At 37.7% G+C, this 20,399-nt stretch overlaps 1 protein-coding gene across 5 annotated transcripts in view; it reads left to right on the plus strand.

Moving 5' to 3' along the window:
* The first annotated feature begins 229 nt into the window (after nucleotides 1-229).
* The window catches only part of C9orf72 (C9orf72-SMCR8 complex subunit), a 76,842-nt gene continuing 56,672 nt past the window's right edge, over nucleotides 230-20,399 (plus strand). The window contains exons 1-9 of one of the 5 annotated variants that reach the window (XM_082400564.1): nucleotides 230-2,478; nucleotides 4,349-4,449; nucleotides 7,406-7,893; nucleotides 9,024-9,083; nucleotides 12,611-12,706; nucleotides 13,457-13,521; nucleotides 14,864-14,936; nucleotides 16,698-16,814; nucleotides 19,472-19,707. In XM_082400564.1, the coding sequence (XP_082256690.1) occupies nucleotides 7,450-7,893; nucleotides 9,024-9,083; nucleotides 12,611-12,706; nucleotides 13,457-13,521; nucleotides 14,864-14,936; nucleotides 16,698-16,814; nucleotides 19,472-19,707 (1,091 nt within the window). In that variant the 5' untranslated portion in view covers nucleotides 230-2,478; nucleotides 4,349-4,449; nucleotides 7,406-7,449. The other 4 variants (XM_082400565.1, XR_014247046.1, XM_082400566.1 and 1 more) reach the window with 4 other exon arrangements.

Here is a 20,399-nt window from a genome sequence, read left to right on the forward strand (position 1 = left end):
GGCGCATAGATAGTGGCGACAGAATTATGTGGAAATACAAGGTTTGCTGATTTGTTGTCTGGTATTCGTTCCGTACTATACCTATATATACATTCATGCTCTTTGAATAAACTAGCCTTGCAACCATCAGTTGTCTTGGCCCTTCTGACCCCATACTGGTGCTTTTCAGTTCCTTACCCCTCACCGCCAGGAACTTCTAGCTTTCTGCAGCCGGTCTGCGGCATGCTAGGATACCTGTCTTCCTATTTTACACCTTTGAGCATGAAAATACTATGAACCACAGTACTAAGTCACAACTACTTTTTCCCTCCGACTGGATTTTTCCTGCTCTGATCCACTGAAAGACATACAAGCTACTGCTACACAATGCCTAAACAATTGTTCAATTAGATGTGAGGGGGGAAATGCACATTCACTAACTACAAAGCATCATGCATACAGAGCCACTTTCAATATGTATCTTAGTCTCATGGTCACGCAGAATTTAGGCCTTGGTGTTTGATTCTCTCTTAGGAAGCATAGTTGTTCTAGGGTTGATATTGCACAAAATCAGAATTGGAGACAAGGGTAATTTTGTCCCTAGGCAGAATTTTGAAGTAGGAAAAACTGTTCTTGGCACTGTATTCCTCTCTTAGGCACTTAATCTGAGTCCCAATCTTACTCTGAACTGGAGGTGTTGGTACTGTCCCCCATAGGTATTCTGAGAAAGGCTGTCATCCACTCAGTACAAGCCTGGTGTCCTCAGGACTCAGTGGGCTCTGGAATTGCACAAAACTGGCCTGAATCAGCTAGCTAAGTGGCTTTGGGTAAATAATCTCTCTGAACCTTGGTCATATCTTCTGTAAAACAGGGATGATAATATCTATATCCTAAATGTGTTAGGAGGATTGAGCGTAATTCTTTTTTTTTTTTAATTTACTTATTTTATTTATTTTTGGCTGTGTTGGGTCTTCACTGCTGCACGCAGGCTTTCTCTAGTTGTGGCGAGCGGGGGCTACTCTTCGTTGTAGTGCGCGGGCTTCTCATTGCAGTGGCTTCTCTTGTTGTGGAGCACAGGCTCTAGGCAGGTGGGCTTCAGCAGTTGTAGCACGTGGGCTCAGTAGTTGTGGCTCGTGGGCTCTAGAGTGCAGGCTCACTAGTTGTGGCGCATGGGCTTAGTTGCTCCGCGGCATGTGGGATCCTCCCGAACCAGGGATCAAACCCATGTCCCCTGCATTGGCAGGTGGATTCTTAACCACTGCACCACCAGGGAAGCCCCAAGTGTAATTCTTTATGTAGGCTGAGAAGCACAATACCAAAGACACAGTAGGAACTAGATAAATGGTAGATTTTTTCGTGTTTGATATAAGCATAAAGCATAGGTAAGGGGTCTATTTCTGCAGAGGGTATAGGTTTGAGGGAGTCATTTTGTGTATTTCTTCCTCTGAATGATAAAGATGTCCTACGTGATTTTTAAAGATGAAAAATGTTAAGTGCCACACATCTGTAGCGAATAACCTGAAAATACACACTTGTAGACCAAAAGGCTTACTTAACTGGAGATTAAAAACAAAAAATCTTACAGCACATAACAAAACAATAAAGTACATTTTCAAAGGTGAAAAAAAGAAACCCACCCAACTCATCCACATTGTGCAACTAGCTAATAAGATGTTTAAAGACAAGAAAATCATCCTTGAGAAAATGCTTACATGTAAAGACAAAATTGTTGTGACTATATATTGTGGGAAAGAAAATTAACTAACGAGGCTTAGGGTGAAGTTACAGTGTACTGAATTGTGCCATTAAAAAAAACCAAATCCATTCGTTCATCAACTATTTGTAGAGCGCCTGCTACCTGCCAAGCACAAACAAAACCATTCACAACCACCAACTCTTCTTTGCTTTCTTGGGGCCCAGGAGTCTTCCCCGTTAAGAACGGAACTATCTCGGTTATCAGCTTACGCTAAATTTACCGAGCGCGTCATTGAGCAAAGGAACATAGCAAGCCGACCCCGACCCCCGCCTTGCGCAGATCTCGTGCGTTTACGTATAATCGCATTTCGAAAACACCAAGGCGTACCTACGGTGTCCCACGAGGAAATGGTAGCGCAACAACAGCGACTTGTTCCGCCCGCGTGAAAGATGGCGCTTGACGCGTCAGCCATCCCTGCTGCCCGGTTTCTTCTTTAAGGGGGCGGGGCCTAGAGAGAGCAGGGGGTGTGTTTAGGAGCTGTGTGGCTTTGTTTTTCCCGCCCTTTCTCTCCTCCCCTTGCTCTCACAGTATTCGCTAAGGGTGAATGAGGAAAGATCTGATAAAATTTACCAGGAGAAGAGCACAAGGCGGGAAACGACCACGGCGTGAAGCGGGTTCGGGGACGCAACGCGCGCGGGGGCGGGGCCAGGGCCGCGGGGGCGGGACTGCGGTTGCGGTCCTATGCCCGCAGCGGCGGCGGCGGCGGCGGCGGCGGCGGCGGAGGCGCAGGCGGTGGCGAGTAGGTGAGTGAGAAGCCGGCGTGTAGGTGACTGTTTGGGCTCCGGGTGCCGGGACCGCGCGGGCGGCGGCGGAGGCTCTCGCCAGGGCTCTGCTCGGCTGGTCCTCTCTTTGCCGCTCTCTTCCCTGATCGAAAGCCGGCATCGGGATTTTCAGCCCGGCGACCAGTGGAGTTGCCTTCATCCGGGCTTTCTGGCAGTGGCGGCGCAGAGGCAGGGGAATAGGGATCGGTTCGCTTTTCCGCGCACAGCCTCCGAGCTGGCTCCTTCTCGGGGTCCCGGCGTGACACTCAGAGGGACCCGTCGGACCCCCTGTGCCGTGACTCAAGGAAAAGGAGCCTCGGGCACCGAGAGGCCTGGCCCGGGGAAAACCAGAGGGCGGGAGGCGCGCGGCTGCTCCGTACCAAGTCGGGGTCCGAGAGGGGATAAAGCGGCGTGGCGTGGGGTAATACTACTCGTCTACAGAACTTGAAGTTTCTAAGGATTGCTGATGTCTTGTAAATTTGGGCAGCAATTCTAGACTGTCTTTTGCTCCCGTTCTGTGGTTCATGACCTGCTTACTTCACTTCTCCGAGGACACACAGACTTACTTAAAGGAAGTGACCATTATGACTTGGGCATCACTTGACTGATGGTATCGGTTGCAAAAAGAAGTGCACTGATTACGCGTCTGCTGTGACCACTCGGTCTGACTGGCCCCGGTGAACTCCACCAGGCTTCTGTATTCAGGAGACCGGGAGGTCATGCACTTGCCCGAGAGAGATGGCCCTTTAAGAAACAATGAAGATTGTTAGGCTCTAGTTAAAACAGTCTGGTTGTAGCCAGTGGATAAATTTCAATTCAAACTGTTCTCATCTCTCTTGTGATGCAAAGCAAGGGGACACAATACGTCTGGCACTTTAATTTGTACAAAGAGATTGGAAAATACTGTTAGATACGATCTTAGACTTTGGAAAACTTTTAACATAAAGGGAACATCACAGAAGCAAGAATACAATATATGGGAAATTAATAATATGGAGTCAGAGTACTTGAAGTATGATGGTGTTATGTGACACAGACACTGTTGCCAGCACCTTGGCAGTCTAGGAAAGCCCTGAATCAGTTGGAAACTACCTCATGATGCCTGTTCTCTTTACGCACATGAAACAAAAACAAGAGAAGTGATAGACCACATTGCAGATTGTGCACTATGCCAGAACTAACCTGCTCCAAGGAAATAGTTACATAGGGGCTAAAGTGTTTTTTCCCCACCTTATAAAGTTGATAAAATAGTGTCTTTCTTTGGCCCTCTTAGCAGTTCAGAATTTACTTTCAGAGAGAGAGAAAACCAGAGGAGACTCCTATCTTTCAAGCCTGCCCTTGGGCTCTATTTTAATTAAGTAATTCTAAGGAGTAGTAGGTTAGCCTGCCTATTTGAGAAACTGGAGCTGTGAGAGATGGTCTGATAGTGATATGATGAACTTAACCTCTGAGTCTTGAAAAGTGTTGCGAACTATCTGGTGTTGCAAGCAGATCACTGTCAATAAAGTTGGTCTGGGCAGCTCCTGTTTTGGAAGGTGGGCTGGTTTAGGATCCTGCTTCTCTTAGAGCTGGGAGAAAATAAACAGAAAACATGGTTACAAGAAGTGTGGGCCTTATGATGGTTGAATTCTGATTTGCAACAGCAGTGGACCAACCAACTTTCTAAATATCAATCAGAGAAGAGATGGCTGATTTTTAGCAAAGGTTTAAGAAAAAGCAAAACTTCAAAACTACCCGTGTGCTAACAGTTTTAACAGGTGATAATTAGTATAATCTCTACATCTGCATATGTTGGATGATTTTCAGGAAGTATATTGGGTACATCCTCATGAACCCTGTTTTTTGTTTACAGGAGTGTGGCAAGCCACTGTGTCACCCAATTTGAATCCTGGCTTCCCTCAAAGACTCTTATGGCTTTTGTTTGATAACTCTCTGGTGTAGCCAGCACTACATGTAAATAAGATATATAGATAAAAGACTTGATTTTGAACTGATTTTTTTGAGCCATGTCTGTATGTATGGATTTTCTTTACCAAAGATGATGACTTTAAGTGTTAGTAGACTCATTTTACTACTCTCCTAGCTGTACTCCTCTGTGACTTTTGGCAGGATTTAAAGCTAAACAATTCAGCGTAATCTTTGTCCCTTATTCTCTTTCTAATGATACTAGCAATGAGATTGAATGTAATTAGTGGTCTATAATAGTTGAGTTTTCACAATCAGGTAAAAAGTTGTCCCATAATCTAACCATATCTGCTCCAGGGCTCAATTCCATTTAAGGAAGTGTTTTTATTTTCAACACAATGATGAAATGTTTGAGTTGCAGTATTGCCTTTATGATTATTCACCTTTTTTATCCAAAAAGGAAGAACAAAAGAAGAATATGTTACCATATAATTGTATAGCTCTGTGTTTACTTAATTCGTCTCCTTGGCCTCCAGTTTGCTGTTGTTAATTATCATAGCATCATTACAGTTTCAATTCAGATTATATTCCTATATTCTGTCATTATAAACTGACTGTTTAAATTATATCCATAACAGTGGATATTTTAAACAAACTATACAACTTATACCCAGTGTAGTCTCTTAAGTCTATTAAATTGATATAACACATTTAAAAAGTGAATATTTCCTAAATGAATTTCTAAAATAAAAAATAATACACAAGGGCTTCCCTGGTGGCGCAGTGGTTGAGAATCTGCCTGCTAATGCAGGGAACACGGGTTCGAGCCCTGGTCTGGGAGGATCCCACATGCCGCGGAGCGGCTGGGCCCGTGAGCCACAATTACTGAGCCTGCGCGTCTGGAGCCTGTGCTCCGCAACAAGAGAGGCCGCGATGGTGAGAGGCCTGCGCACCGCGATGAGGAGTGGCCCCCGCTTGCCGCAACTGGAGAAAGCCCTCGCGCAGAAACGAAGACCCAACACAGCCATAAATAAATAAATAAATTTAAAAAAATAATAATAATAATAATAATACACAAGAACTGTTCTTGTGTTAAACCATTTCTGCATATACCTACTGTAAAGCGTTTTGCCAAGCACTTATAACTATTCTTGACATCATGATAAAAGTGCTCATACAGTACTCTAAAATTAGAGTCGTTTTTTGTTGGGGTTTTTTTTTGCTTTTCATCAATCTCTGAACTCTCCTGACAAGATGTAGATCAAATTCTTTATTTTAAGTAAAATGGTTTACTTTGACATGAATTTAGTTACAGATAAAATGTTAATTCCCAAAGCAATCATACAGGCAAAGATAGATATATCATAGTTCACCTATTATTAACTACTATCCTTTACCATTATATGACGAATAGATTCCACAATTTTAGACTTGTTTAAATGAAATTGGTATTGAATATGCATAGGTATTCAATTTTAATATTAGGCAGGAATGATTCATTTTACATTAACATCACATTGAATGTACACTTTCAGAGTGATACAATGGGGTGGGTTAAGATATACAAGAGACCTGGATTCCAGCCATTTAGTTCTCTACATGTTTTAAATAACTAAAGCTTTTTTACTTTAACCGTTTAGTATAACTCTCTTTGCAATGATAAAAGGCTACGCTGCTTTCTTGAATAGCATATTAAATGTATTTATCTGTCATTTTAAACACCAGTATTGGGCTTTAGCATCCTGTTACCCAAAGAGAATCATTGAGTGCATTGAGGACTTTTTGCTCATTTTCTCTTATGGTTCTAGACTGTTATATTCTTGCAAGCTTTTGCCTTTTTTTTTTTCTTTTCTTTTCTTAGCAGCTTTTAAGGTTTTCTGCTGTCAGGTGTGGACTGCCATAACAAAGTACCACAAACTGGCTGATGTAAAAATGAGAAAAATGTATTCTCTCTCTGTTCTGAAAGCTAGAAGCCTGAAATAAGGTGTTGGAAGGGGCATGCTCCTCTAAAGGCTCCACGGAAGAATCGTTCTTTGCCTCTTCTTAGCTTCTGATAGTTACCAGCAGTCCTTCACATTCCTTGGCTTGTAGCTGCATCACTACAGTTTCTGCCTTCATCTTTGCATGGCCCTGTTTTCCCTGTCTGTGTGTCTCCAAATCTTTCTGTCCTTGTAAGGACACCAGCCATTGGATTAGGACCCCATCTTAACTTGATTACACCTGTCTCCAAATAAGGTCACATTCACAGATACAGGGGGTTAGGACTTAAGCATATATTTTGTGGGGGACATAGTTCAGCCCACAACAAGTGTCATGGTCTCTAGCTGAGCCCTCCCTTTCTCAATTTGTTTCCCTTTAGTTCCTATGGTTTAGGAACCAAATATCCTATCATATTAGAATTGCATATAGGCTGGATATTTAGAAACAGTGAGGATCCATTCTATGAGCTTTTGTATATAATATTTTATATTAATGTTCAGAGACTTTTTTTAAGGCCATCATTATTTTGGATTTCTAAGTGTATGCCCTGAATATAAGTGGCATGTTACTATGTATGGTAGTACATTTTGCGATCATCATATCACAAACACTTAATATGCACCTGCCATGCTAGTTTAATGTCTCTTTCATGTAGGAGACATGCTTCCAAATCTTTTTGACTGAAGAGGAGAAAACCACGTATACGTAAATCATGTGAGGGTTTGGGGGTTTTTTTGACCTTAGAATGCCTTTTATTTCTTTTTTAAAATTGATTTACAATGTTGTGTTTCTGCTGTACAGCAAAATGAACCAGTTATACATATATATATATCCACTCTTTTTTAGATTCTTTTCCCATATAGGTCATTACAGAGTACTGAGTAGAGTTCCCTGTGCTATAGGTCCTTATTAGTTATCTATTTTATATATAGTAGTGTATATATGTCAGTCCCAAAATTTGCGTTTTTGTTGGATGACTTAAAATCGCTGAACCTAATCACTGGTTTTGTATGTCATTGTTTAGATAACCTTGGAGCTTTTGGATAATGTGACAGTTGGGATGCAGTGATGTCGACTCTCTGTCCACCACCTTCTCCAGCTGTTGCCAAGACAGAGATTGCTTTAAGTGGTGAATCCCCTTTATTAGCAGCAACCTTTGCTTACTGGGACAATATTCTTGGTCCTAGAGTAAGGCACATTTGGGCTCCAAAGACAGAACAGTTACTTCTAAGCGACGGAGAAATAACTTTTCTTGCCAACCATACCCTCAATGGAGAAATCCTTCGAAATGCAGAGAGTGGGGCGATAGACGTAAAGTTTTTCGTCTTGTCTGAAAAAGGAGTAATTATTGTTTCATTAATCTTCGATGGAAACTGGAATGGGGATAGGAGCACCTATGGACTATCAATTATACTTCCCCAGACGGAACTGAGTTTCTATCTCCCACTTCACAGAGTGTGTGTGGATAGATTAACGCACATTATCCGGAAGGGAAGGATATGGATGCACAAGGTGAGTGGGTTTGGAAGCTTATTAAGCATGCTAACCTAGCCACTGAAAGTTTACCTTCTGATGCATTTTTATCTAATTTTTAGAAATTATATGCAATTAACTTCAAAAAGGAGCTGTTATTTGCTTCTACCCTATTAGGTACGGATAGATCTAGGCTGATGTCTGTGGTCTTCTAACCCTGGAAAGTAGGAGATGATAGCATCACATTGTAAATAGAAAGCCAGAAGCTTAGAGAAATAAGGAAACATAAATTTTAGAGTCTGGATTTGTCTTGGGAGCCTTTGACTCTAAAAGCTTTTTGTTTCTGCATTGCATGACCCTGTCTTTCACTTACCACTGTGTGGGTGTAAGCAGTTCAGAACAATAGTTTCGTAACCCTTTGCCCAAATTACCTTTGGTCCCTTTAATTTCTTTGCCAAGTTCCCAAATTTGTAAAATGAAGAAGTTGGACCAAATGGTTTTCAGGAGATACTCCTTTTAATTTTGTAGATTGAGCTAGAGGAAATCATTGTTGTCCCCTAATCTTATAGTTTAATATATAGTGATAATTATATTTCCATATACTGTAATTTTGGCAGATGAGAAGAACAAATTTAATTCTCCTTTCTGCTTTGCAGTTTGATACTAACATGGAAGTCCACTAAAGCCTTACTGATTTTATAAGGCTTTTACCAAATAGCAAGGAAAAATAGTATCTTTTAAAAGAAGAGTTTTTTTACTGTGTTTGCAGGCTTGCCTCCTTATTTCTCACATGCTTATGAAAATCATTTAAAATCTGGAAGCTGTATAGTCACTAGATTCATCTAGATCTTATCTAATTTGAAAAGTACAAATCATTAGTTTCCTTTCTGAAACTATGCAGATGTTACATTGACTCTTTCTGTCACATTATCTGTTTTTAACTGCAGACAAAAAGGGTGTTTTTATTTTATTTCATATTGTCTATGAGAGCATGGATTTGTTGGGTTAATCCCCCCCCCACTTTTTTTTTTTTGCCCTAAAGTGGAACGTGTTTTTCCCATGAACTAAATTACCCAAGAAGATGTCTGCCATTTAACTGTATTGTGAAAAATAAACAAGTATCAAAATGTTGTGGGTTTTTTTATTTTAATGAATTTTCTCTCGCTCAGGAAAGGCAAGAAAATGTCCAGAAGATCATCTTGGAAGGCACAGAGAGAATGGAAGATCAGGTAAGGTGCAGATTGCATATTACCACACACTGCTAAACCCACTACATATGTCTGTATAAAGCTAAGGGCTGCTTCTGTTAAGGCCTTGAAGACATATTTGTTTGACAGAGTGAGCCTGAGCACGAACAGAATCTTTATGAAGATAAATGGAATAAACTGGATGAAAACTTCCATATCTTAGACCTGAAGAGTTAAATAAATAAAGGATAATAATAATTGCATCCACAAATTAATATTTTGCTTCCCTTTTTTTCTGTTTGCATGGGATAAGTTTTGGATAACTTGTTCATAGTAAAAATTTTAAATTCTATATGAGTTTTGTTTTTTTTTTAAGGTATTGCTTCTCAAACATTTCCACAGAAGTAGTTGTAATAGGAGAGTGAGTGCCCCTAAAGTATCTGGGGGTACAGACACAGCTCTAAGCATCATATTTCTTTGAAGTCCCGTGTTGTATCTTTAAAACTCATGCAATTTACATTTTATTCCGTGATATATCTTTTTGTTTTAATATTACAGTTTGCCGGTGATATTCCTCACCTTCTTACCACTCGGGCTTCCAGTGGTATCAAGTCTCCAGAAAAACATGCTGTGTTTATCCCATGGTTTTGAACATCCTTAGGGAGCAGGCACCAGGGTTTGAGAAGCATGATTGCAAGGGTATGGCTTCCCTCATGGAAATTAATTGCAAAACATTTCAGTCTAGGGCAGAGACGTTCAGAAGGCGAATCCCCGAAGGAGAAAGTGCTCTTTGCTTTTACTCTCATTGCTTCTGGCCACCCTCCTTGCTCCTCTGTTAAAACTCCAGTCTAAACTAGCCTTCTCCCTGGTTCTCTTTAGCTTGCCTGAGACAAATGATATTTTAAACAATGAACTTTTTCTAAAAGTTTGTCAAACTACAGGAACATGAACAAGGGAAATACAAAACCCTATAAAATGAGCTTCTTTACAAATTTGTTATGTTTGTACTTTTGTAAATAACTTTTACAAAAGTCAGAAGGAGGTAATTATGGGGCAAGTTCTAAGACTTACAAGGAAATGTTTCCCTTTACTCAGAGAAGCCCAGCCTTTGCTTGCTGGTCAGTAAGCAGGGTGCCAAGGAATGGGATGACTTTCACCAACTTCTAGATGTACCTGCTAGTTACAGAGTAACTAATAGACTTATCTCAAAATAACAAAATTTAGGACCCAGTAAAATTCTCCTTTTTCTGGGATTTTTTTTTCAAACCAGAAACCTGTACTTAAAAAGTTGACCACTATTAACATTAAGGTTTATTTCTCGTTTAAGGGCTTTTGTTGAAAATGTTATCCTATCCCTTCTATGTCAGGAGGAAAGTATACTTGGACAAACTGGAGGTTTTTAAAGGGGAAACGTTCACCTGCTGAAAAGTTCAAGTTAGAGAAGTCCAAGGAGGAAATAACTGGAAGCATTTTCTTTTAGAGCCTCTTCTGTGTTCAGCCGTCTAGGATTTGTCATTGTTGTTAAGCTTCAATGAGCATATCCATTTGCTTATGATGATAAATGTCTGAGATGCTGTGTATGACATACTATATATGCCTACACCTAAGGGAAGGTATTTTCCCATAAATATCCTTTCTGAAAAGGAGTCACCTGATAATCGAGTTCTTGCAAATCTCATATCATGTGCTTGCAGTGACTTTATTTTGAACAATAAATACTGTTTGAGGATGATACTTAGTCTAAAACAACTTTAATCAGTGCTAGTTTTAGATGCTTATAGCTGTCATCTGATAAAATCGTTTTACAAGGAAGCAAATTTAACGCAGCTTCAGTTATTAATCTTGAATTGCATGTGTTGATTGTTGTAGTTGTAAGCAGACATTTAAAAAATTACTTTGAAAAGTGAAAACAATGAGTGGTTTTATGTTTGTAAGTTACTACAGGATGGATTTTTTTTTTTTTTTAAATAATAAAACCTCCTGTGTGATGCAAGGGGGCCTATTAGGATAAAATTTCCAGAGACAGCATCACATTTAAATTCTTCAGCAACTTATATGATAAGGGGCTCTGAAAACTAGGTTTGGTCACTCAAAAAAAGGACTGACTGTAAGGATGACAGAGGTTCTAATTTGAATATGCTTGTAGTGAGTTTGAATATAATCATTTCATAAAACGTGAATGAGGGGAAAAGTTTTATTGTTAGATCTTAAATAATATGTGATTTTAAAACATGCGTAGCTAAAAATTGATAGATATGTGACAATTTCATCTGCCTCTCTAAAAGTTTACGTATACAGGATGGGCAAAACATTTTGGGGGAGTGGTGGTGGCAGTGAATAAATGAGGGAGCACCCGTATTTGAGACACTTTACGTGTGTGGTGTTCTGTATTGAATTTTCAATTTCATTCTAGAAACTACAGATTTTAAAATTACATCTTTGAGATGTAATAAGTAGTAGCATTACCTTGAAAGAACACTGAAGAAAATTTGTCTGCTTTATTGATTCTTAAAAATATACATTATGCCAAAGGAAAAAAAAAATATACATTATGACTTTGATTTGCATTTGGGTAGATTATACCTTATTATGAATGTAGAGATTGAGGGGTTATTTTTAGATTTTTTTTTTTTTTTTTTTTGATGTGGACCAATTTTAAAGTCTTTATTGAATTTGTTACAACACTGCTTCTGTTTTATGTTTTGGTTTTTTGGCCGCGAGGCATGTGGGATCCTAGCTCCATGACCAGGGATCGAACCTGCACCAACTGCGTTGGAAGGCGAAGTCCCAACCACTGGACCACCAGGGAAGTCCTGAGATTGAGTATTGATTCACACTTTATTACTGAGTTATCTGCTGAGCATTTCAAAGCCTTTTTATGCTTGGCTTTCCTCATTTTTAATATAAAATGCATCAGTGAGCTTTGATTAACAAAAGTTCTTATATCTCAAATAAAATTTCAAAGGAGATCCTTTCTAAATTTGGTGTGGTGATTTAATTATTTCGTGTAAATGATAAACCAATGATTCCATTCTGACTAAAGAAAATTATTCCTGGGACTTCCCTGGCGATTCAGTGGTTAAGACTCCGTCCTCCCACAACATTGTAAAACAACTGTAGCCCCAATTAAAAAAAACAAAAAAAAAAAACTGTATACTTTTAATGAGTTAACATATTCTAGGCATAGTATGGGATATGGGAAACTTTCCCGTAATAAAGATATTTAATTAACAACAACAAAAAAAGTCTTCGTGCTCCCACTGCAGGGGGTATGGGTTCGATCCCTGGTTGAGGAACTAAGATCCCGCATGCTGCACAGTGCAGCCAAAAAAAAGAGAAAAAAAGAAAATTATTCCTGGAAGAATGAAAAGGAGTTTTAAATGGCATGTAAATCCTTTAGAAATAGAAATATTTTGGAGTAGTAGACTTGTTTGGGGCTGTGTTTGAACAAGTTATCAAGTATTTCTATCAAAGGGTATTATTCTTTGCTTTCAGTTTTTGATTTTTTATTGCCCACTTTATCCTATATTGTGTGACTTTTCTTCACTTCATTTTACTTTTTTATGCAGAGTCAGAGTATTATTCCATTGCTTACTGGGGAAGTAATTCCTGTAATGGAACTGCTTTCATCTATGAAATCCCACAGTGTCCCTGAAGAAATAGATGTAAGTTCTCACTTGTAATGTTAAATAGGAGCAATGGTACGCTTTATCAATTCCCTTGAGTTATATTACTATGATGTATATTAGTAATATTCTAATTTTAGTAATATACATTTTTTTGTCATATATACTATTCATATGAATTATTAGCCACTTTAACAAACACACTTAAAGTCCTGAATTTTATGGCCAGAGGCTTTTTGGTCAGTAATGGTAATATGATAAAATTAAATTTATTAAGTTAATTTCTCCACTTTTGTATTTCCTAAGTGAGAGAATTTCAGACCTTAGAGAATCAATCAGTATTTAATGCAGTACTTTTTGTAACAAAGCAGTGTACAAATCACTGGCAGTTAATGGAAGTTCACTTACCTTCACTAATCTGATTTCCTTAATCATTCATTTGTTGAGGACATTAGGAATTACACACTATGCGTGTATAGAGAAATCTTTAGGAAACTATTTCTGTTGCTCCCTGACTTTGTAATTAAGATGTGTCTCCTGATTGTGACGGCTCAGAAGAGGAAATTGTTCTTGTAAGCATTGTTGCTTAAGCTGTCTGACCAGCTTTCACATCATTTGTTCTGCAAGTTTGTAGTGATGCACACAGATTGTTTTATGGGGATTTGTGATGCTCAGAAATGAGGGCAGTGTGTTATATTGAGCCTAGACTTCAGAAAACTTGTGTATTAAAAGTGTCATTTCAGCGTTTTGTTACAGCCAGAATAAATTTTTTTTTTTGGTGCATTTCAGATAGCTGATACAGTTCTCAATGATGATGATATTGGTGACAGTTGTCATGAAGGCTTTCTTCTCAAGTAAGAATTTTGTTTCTTTTTGTAAAAGCTGGATGAAGCAGATGCAAATCTTACGCTCACCTGTGACAAGATTGGGAAGGAAGAAAATAATAACAGAATGCCTGCCTTCATTATTCTAGGGTCAAAATGCATATCTGAACTATTGCTTAGCTTTGTGTTACTTCTTTACTTATCACATGCCTATGATATATTTGATGTTACTCTATTTAATATTTAAAGAAGCTGAATTTCCGTAGCACCCAGACAAGAATTCTTGGACCCTTGTTTGGTTCCGGTTTCTTGTTTTTCTTCTCATTAAAGCTGAAACTAAGAATCCTTTCAAATTAAGTTGCATTGTGGATAGACTTATTTCGGCCTAGAAAAGAAAATTATTCATATTTGTACTGATCCTTTCCATTTTACAATAGATTTTAGTGCTTAAAAGTGTGAGCTCTAAAACCAGACTTCCTAGCTTACTGCTGTGTAACTCTGGGCAAGCCACCTGAACTCTCTGCTTACTGCTTACTTCCTGGCAAGCCACCTGAACTCTCTGTGCCTCCATTACCTCATCTATAAAATGGGAATATTAGTAGTACCTACTTCATAGGATTGTTGTAAGCCTTGAGTGAGATAAATCATATTAAGCATTTAAAACAGTGCATGGCACATATAAGCACATAATAATAGCTAATAGCTTACATTTTCTATTTATATTTCTTCTAAGAAAGTGATAATAACAATAATAATAACCAGTATTTATTGAGTGCCTATGTGCTAAGTCCCTTAACTAAGTACTGCATCTACACATATAATCTCATCTCCTACTTGAGTGTTTCTTTACAATTACAGATTATCACAAAATTTTATTTTAAAAAAATAAGGAGTGAAAGGATAAAGTATTTGCTTTTATGTCTACAGTCTTCTCCTTTAGGTTCATGATGGAGTCTTAGAGGTGTGAGCTTGTTTAATCTCCAGGCCTCACATGGCTTGAACCAGGAGCTCTTTAGTCCTGACTCTGCTCAGTGTCAGCCATTCATGTTACTTTGAATCCCATTTGACTTAAAATTAACCACTTAACCTCTCTACACCTCAGTTTCTTCCACGATAAAATGGTAATATTTTACTAACTGCATTGTTTTAAGGTTCAAGTAGAACCTGTGAGAGGCATGTGGTGGAAAATGCAAAGTACTATAGAAATAAAAGATGACATTATAATCAGAGCTTTGGTGTTCATCATGTAAAGCTATTCAGAGTTATTTGATGCTCACTTGTCTTTATTATTATTTTTTTTAGTTTGTGAAATTGTTTTACACTCAGTGTTTTTAATCTTTTTTTTTTTTTTTTTTTTTTTTTCAATTTATAGTGCCATCAGCTCCCACTTGCAGACGTGTGGCTGTTCTGTTGTAGTAGGTAGCAGTGCGGAGAAAGTAAATAAGGTAATTTATTTTGTAATCCAGCAAATGATCTGACTTTTTTAAACTGCTAACATATTACGGATTGTAATCTAAAGGTTAGGTTGCAGTCAAGATGATCTAATAGTATAAGGAGGCAATATAATCTGACCAAATTACTGTGACACCCTATGGCAAAAATGAGTTTAAAGTAAACTGTTTGAATAGGAAGTCATTTATCAGTTTCATTGTGATAATTCATAAATACTAGTCTCAGTACTGTATAAATGGTTTTGAGAATATTTTAAAATCAGATGTTTTTAAAAATATTTGTCTTCTATTTCCTAATGTTATCTTTAATAAATGTGAAGATAGCCATGTACTTTTGGTACTAATTACAAAGAAATGGTATCTGATCATTCATCTTGATTTCACGATCTTGCTTTTCCCCCTAAATCTATTCCTTTTAGGGACCTATTGCTATTTAGTGATCGATAGAGGTTATATCTTATTCAGTAACATTTGTGACCATTTCTTTTAGTGCTATATGAGTTAATAAATAATTAATGAACAGTTACCTTTCCAAGCATTAGGTAATAAACTAAGGGATTTTGTACTTTTCTTCACTGATCATTAATTAGAGAGAGAAAAGTGCACATATCTATCAATTTAAACAAACCTAATTTTTCTAAGTTTTACACAGGAAATATATTAGGAATGATTATTTGCTTGACAAATATATTCATAATTTTTTTTTCTGTAATATAATAAGCTACCCTGTGTAATTACTTGACACTTGATTTACCAAAATTAAATTTCTGGTACAACCATTTATGACAGGTTAGCTTACCTCTGTTATTATATTACATCTAGTGACTTATTATTTCTGTTACCCAAGGAAGGTAGCTTTCAATTTGTGTCCTCCAAAGCCGTCAGGTTCCACAGGGCCTTCCCAGTTGCTTCTTGGAGGGAGAAAGCCTCCATGGTTGGGGCTCTGTTTTTCAAACATTTTTCTCATCCCACATCCTCTTCTAGTTTAATAGCTTCTCTTTTATCTTTTCTCTTTTTAATTTAAGAAAAGGTTGCCATCACTAGTTTGAAAACCACTGCTTTAGTATAAAAACTCTGAATATAGTCTGAATTCCAAGGTAGTTAGATGGCTTTTTATTTTTCCTAATAGAACTATGATCAAATCCTGTTAGAATGATAGGTTTCTAATCCGCAACCAATGGCTAGCTTATTTTAAATTAAATTTGAAAGAATTAATTCTCATTCTGTTGAAGGAGTTAGACACTTAGATATTCATTGTAATGGGATTTTACATGTAGAACTATTAACAGAAGCCATAATTCTGCTTGATTTAACTGCATTTAGTTTTCTCGTCCAAACTGTTTACTTGTTTGAAACACACTTGTTGCTGGGTGGAGATACAATCAATAATTATATTAGGTCATTATTTCCTAATATAAGATTAGGAATAAGGGTTCCATGGTCAAGTAAGTTTGAGAAAGTCTGCATATTGTTTCAGTCACCTGGAGAGTCACAATATGTATTCAAATGTTAAAGGTTTTGAGATACCATACAGTAAATTTACTAACATTTCCCAAACTTACTTGACCACAGAATACCTATTTTAAGCAACAAGTGTGATATCCCATAGACTATTCCAGTTGACTATGGAATACTTATTTCTCAGAATAGATTTTATTGACAATAACAATTGAAATTTCTATTCAGATCTCTTTCATAAGCAAACCAGTGACCTTTTTACTTCATATTTTAATGCTAAAATATTTTCACTTACAGATAGTAAGAACATTATGCCTTTTTCTGACTCCAGCAGAGAGAAAATGCTCCAGATTATGTGAAGCAGAATCATCATTTAAATACGAGTCAGGGCTCTTTGTACAAGGCCTACTAAAGGTATAGTGTCCATTTATCACAGGTGAACCCAATTTTTTTAAATCATTTTTGAGAATCTTTATACATATATTTTGAACAATAGCATTTAATGTGTCTCATGTTTATATGCCAAGGAGCTGACTTCCTTTACACAGGTCTGAACATGGAGTATATGTCGTATGAATTTATAGTTAGTATCAGTGAAACATCACAGAATAGCTTTCTTTGTGTTTCTCTCTGGTTTCCTGTAGCTGCCTGTCTGGCCTCAGGATTTTTTTTTTTTTTAATATGTGCTTGAATCAAGTTCCATAACTAAATGGGAACATTTCTTTTTTTACTGAATGGATTTGAATTTTGATGTTACCATTTTATGTTTAAAGTACCATATTCATTTATTGAAAAAATGTTAAGCTGCTTCCTATCTTGAAACAGTGTACAGGACTCGAGCAATTCCTGGATGTATGTATGTGTGTGTGTGTATACACACACACATATATACATAAGAAAAAATTATTTTATATTTTTCCTTTATTTACTTGAGTCTGCTTTTCAAGGAGCAAAACAGATAAATATACATTAGCAATTATTTTCAATAATTATAGGGAATTGTTATTCACTTTATTGAATCTATTATTGATGTTTCAATTATAGTCAAAGGTGTGAAGAAGTAGATTTCCTAATGGCTATGTGAGTCTCTCAGAGTGAATACTTTCTTGAGGATATAGGTATAGTAAAATGAAAGAAAAAAATACTAAAAATTGTTGCAAATAAAAATTATTTTCAGCTTTTACATTTTCAATAATGTGCGTGCTCTGAGCTGAGAATAATAGTGTTTAAATACAGAAACTACTTAAGAGGAACTCATTTTTGATTTGAATTGTACAAATCTGAAAATTAGAACTTCTCCTATCAAAGGCATAATAAGGTACTTAGTACTTTTATTTCCTCAGCATCATCTCATTTATTGTATAATTTTATCCCTAAAAGGGACCTATACCAAATGCATAGTGGAAAACTTGAAACTATAATTTAATGAAAAAATATTTGTTAAGAGTTTTCCACGCAAGTTTAAATTGTATAGCTTTCCAGAGGATACTTTGACATTATAACAGTAGGTACTTGTTATATGGCAGCTGGCTACCCAACTGACTATACCTGGAAAGAAGTACATTTTTTACTTACTATAAAAATACATATTCATTGAGACTTAACAGAATATATGAATAATCAAGAAGAATGTAAAAAGCCACTTGTAATCTCATAATCCAATGAATAAGCCCTGTTAATATTTGGCATATTTCTTTCTGATCTTTTTTTCTTCTGTTAGTGTTTTTTTCATATCTTCCCCTCCCCCCAAAAAAATTAGATTATACTTTGCATGTTTTAACTTCCTTTTTCACAGTGTATTGTGAACATCTTTCAATATCAACACATAAACATTGGCAACTTAATTTTTAGCAGCTAAACAATAAACCATTTTTATTTATTTAATCATTTCTCTTTTTGGATACTTAGGTTGTTTCTGGCGTTTTACTGTCTAACCCAGTGCTGTAACACACACATCGCTGGAATTTGGCACACAATCACGATTCATTTTCCAGGATAAATTTCTAGAGCTGGATTTGCTAAGTTAAAGCCAGTTTTTTTTTTTTTAATTAAAAGATAGTTCTTCATATCTTTTGGCGTAAAAGACAGTAAATTTTCTTTTTCTGGAGTTTTATCTTGTTCCTTCATCTGGTACATAGCCCTCTGCCTTTTCATCTTGTCTTTCTGTGAATGTGGTTTTTGTTCCACAGGCTGCAGGATTGTAGTTCTTCTTGCTTCTGCTGTCTGCCCTCTGGTGGATGAGGCTATCTAAGAGGCTTGATGGGAGGGAGTGATGCTGGGTAGAGCTGACTGTTGTTCTGGTGGGCAGAGCTCAGTAAAACTTTAATCCACTTGACTGCTGATGGGTGAGGCTGGGTTCCCTCCCTGTTGGTTGTTTGGCCTGAGGCAACCCAGCACTGGAGCCTACCTGGGCTCTTTGCTGCGGCTAATGGCAGACTCTGGGAGGGTTCACGCCAAGGAGTACTTCCCAGAACTTCTGCTGCCAGTGTCCTTGTCCCCACAGTGAGCCACTGCCACCCCCCGCCTCTGCAGGAGACCCCCCAACACCAGCAGATAGGTCTGGTTCAGTCTCCCCTGGGGTCACTGCTCCTTCCCCTGGGTCCCGACGCACACACTATTTCGTGTGTGCCCTCCAAGAGTGGAGTCTCTGTTTCCCCCAGTCCTGTCGAAGCCCTGCAGTCAATTCCCACTAGGCTTCAAAGTCTGATTCTCTATGAATTCCTCCTCCCGTTGCCAGACCCCCAGGTTGGGAACCTGACGTGGGGCTCAGAACCTTCACTCCAGTGGGTGGACTTCTGTGGTATAAGTGTTTTCTCCAGTCTGTGAGTCACCCACCCAGCGGTTATGGGATTTGATTTTACTGTGATTGCGCCCCTCCTACCGTCTCATTGTGGCTTCTCCTTTGCTTTGGATGTGGGGTATGTTTTTTGGTGAGTTCCAGTGTTTTCCTGTCGATGACTGTCCAGCAGCTAGTTGTGATTCTGGTGTTCTCGCAAGAGGGAGTGAGAGCACGTCCTTCTACTCCGCATCTTGGTTCCTCTCTCAGTAAATTTTCTTTTCGTTTATAACAGGATTCAACTGGAAGCTTTGTGCTTCCCTTCCGGCAAGTCATGTACGCGCCCTATCCCACCACGCACATAGATGTGGACGTCAACACCGTCAAGCAGATGCCACCCTGTCACGAACATATTTATAATCAGCGTAGATACATGAGATCAGAGCTGGCAGCATTCTGGAGAGCCACTTCAGAGGAAGACATGGCTCAGGATACCATCATCTACACGGACGAAAGCTTCACTCCTGATTTGTATGTCGTGCCCTGCTTTTTGATATTGTCATTAAGCAATATTAGACAACTGTATCTTTTATGAGTAGAAAGAAAACCAACAGTTTGGTGTTTAAAAGGAAAGAAATATTACTAGGAGAATTATACTGGAAGAAGTATTTGGTTAATCAAGCATTTTTTCTTAAATGTCAGCTTTTCTTAATATAATTGTGTTTCCCATAAGATAGGTCAGAATAGTGCTTAAAAATAAGTATTTAAGTATTTATTTAACAAATGTATATTGAGCCCCTAGGTGCAGTACTTGGTGCTAAGGTTAATAGTGGCCAACCAGACAGCCCCAGCTCCTTACATTGCTTATAGACTAGTGTGTAAGAGTCATAAAAGGCTTATTAACTAAACCTTATTAACTAAGGAGGTAATTCTAAGTCTGTTTTTCCTTGATATATAAATATAAAATATGGCAAAACTGTCAAAATATATTAATAGAGCATTCTTTTACTTTGCATTTTATATTGTTTTATTCATTTCTTACCATAAAGTCTGATCAGTAAATTAACAAGAAAAAAAGTAATGATAGTAACATGTTGAATGTGGACTCAACTAGAAAAAAAAAAAAGATGATAAATCTGAATTATAAAACACTTAAATGATGTTCTGAAATCAGGAAAAGAAATTATAGTATACTATCATGGTTCTCTTTAATCAGTTTAAAG

Source organism: Balaenoptera borealis (assembly GCF_965194805.1).
Source record: "Balaenoptera borealis genome assembly, chromosome: 8".
NCBI classification, from domain to species: domain Eukaryota; kingdom Metazoa; phylum Chordata; class Mammalia; order Artiodactyla; family Balaenopteridae; genus Balaenoptera; species Balaenoptera borealis.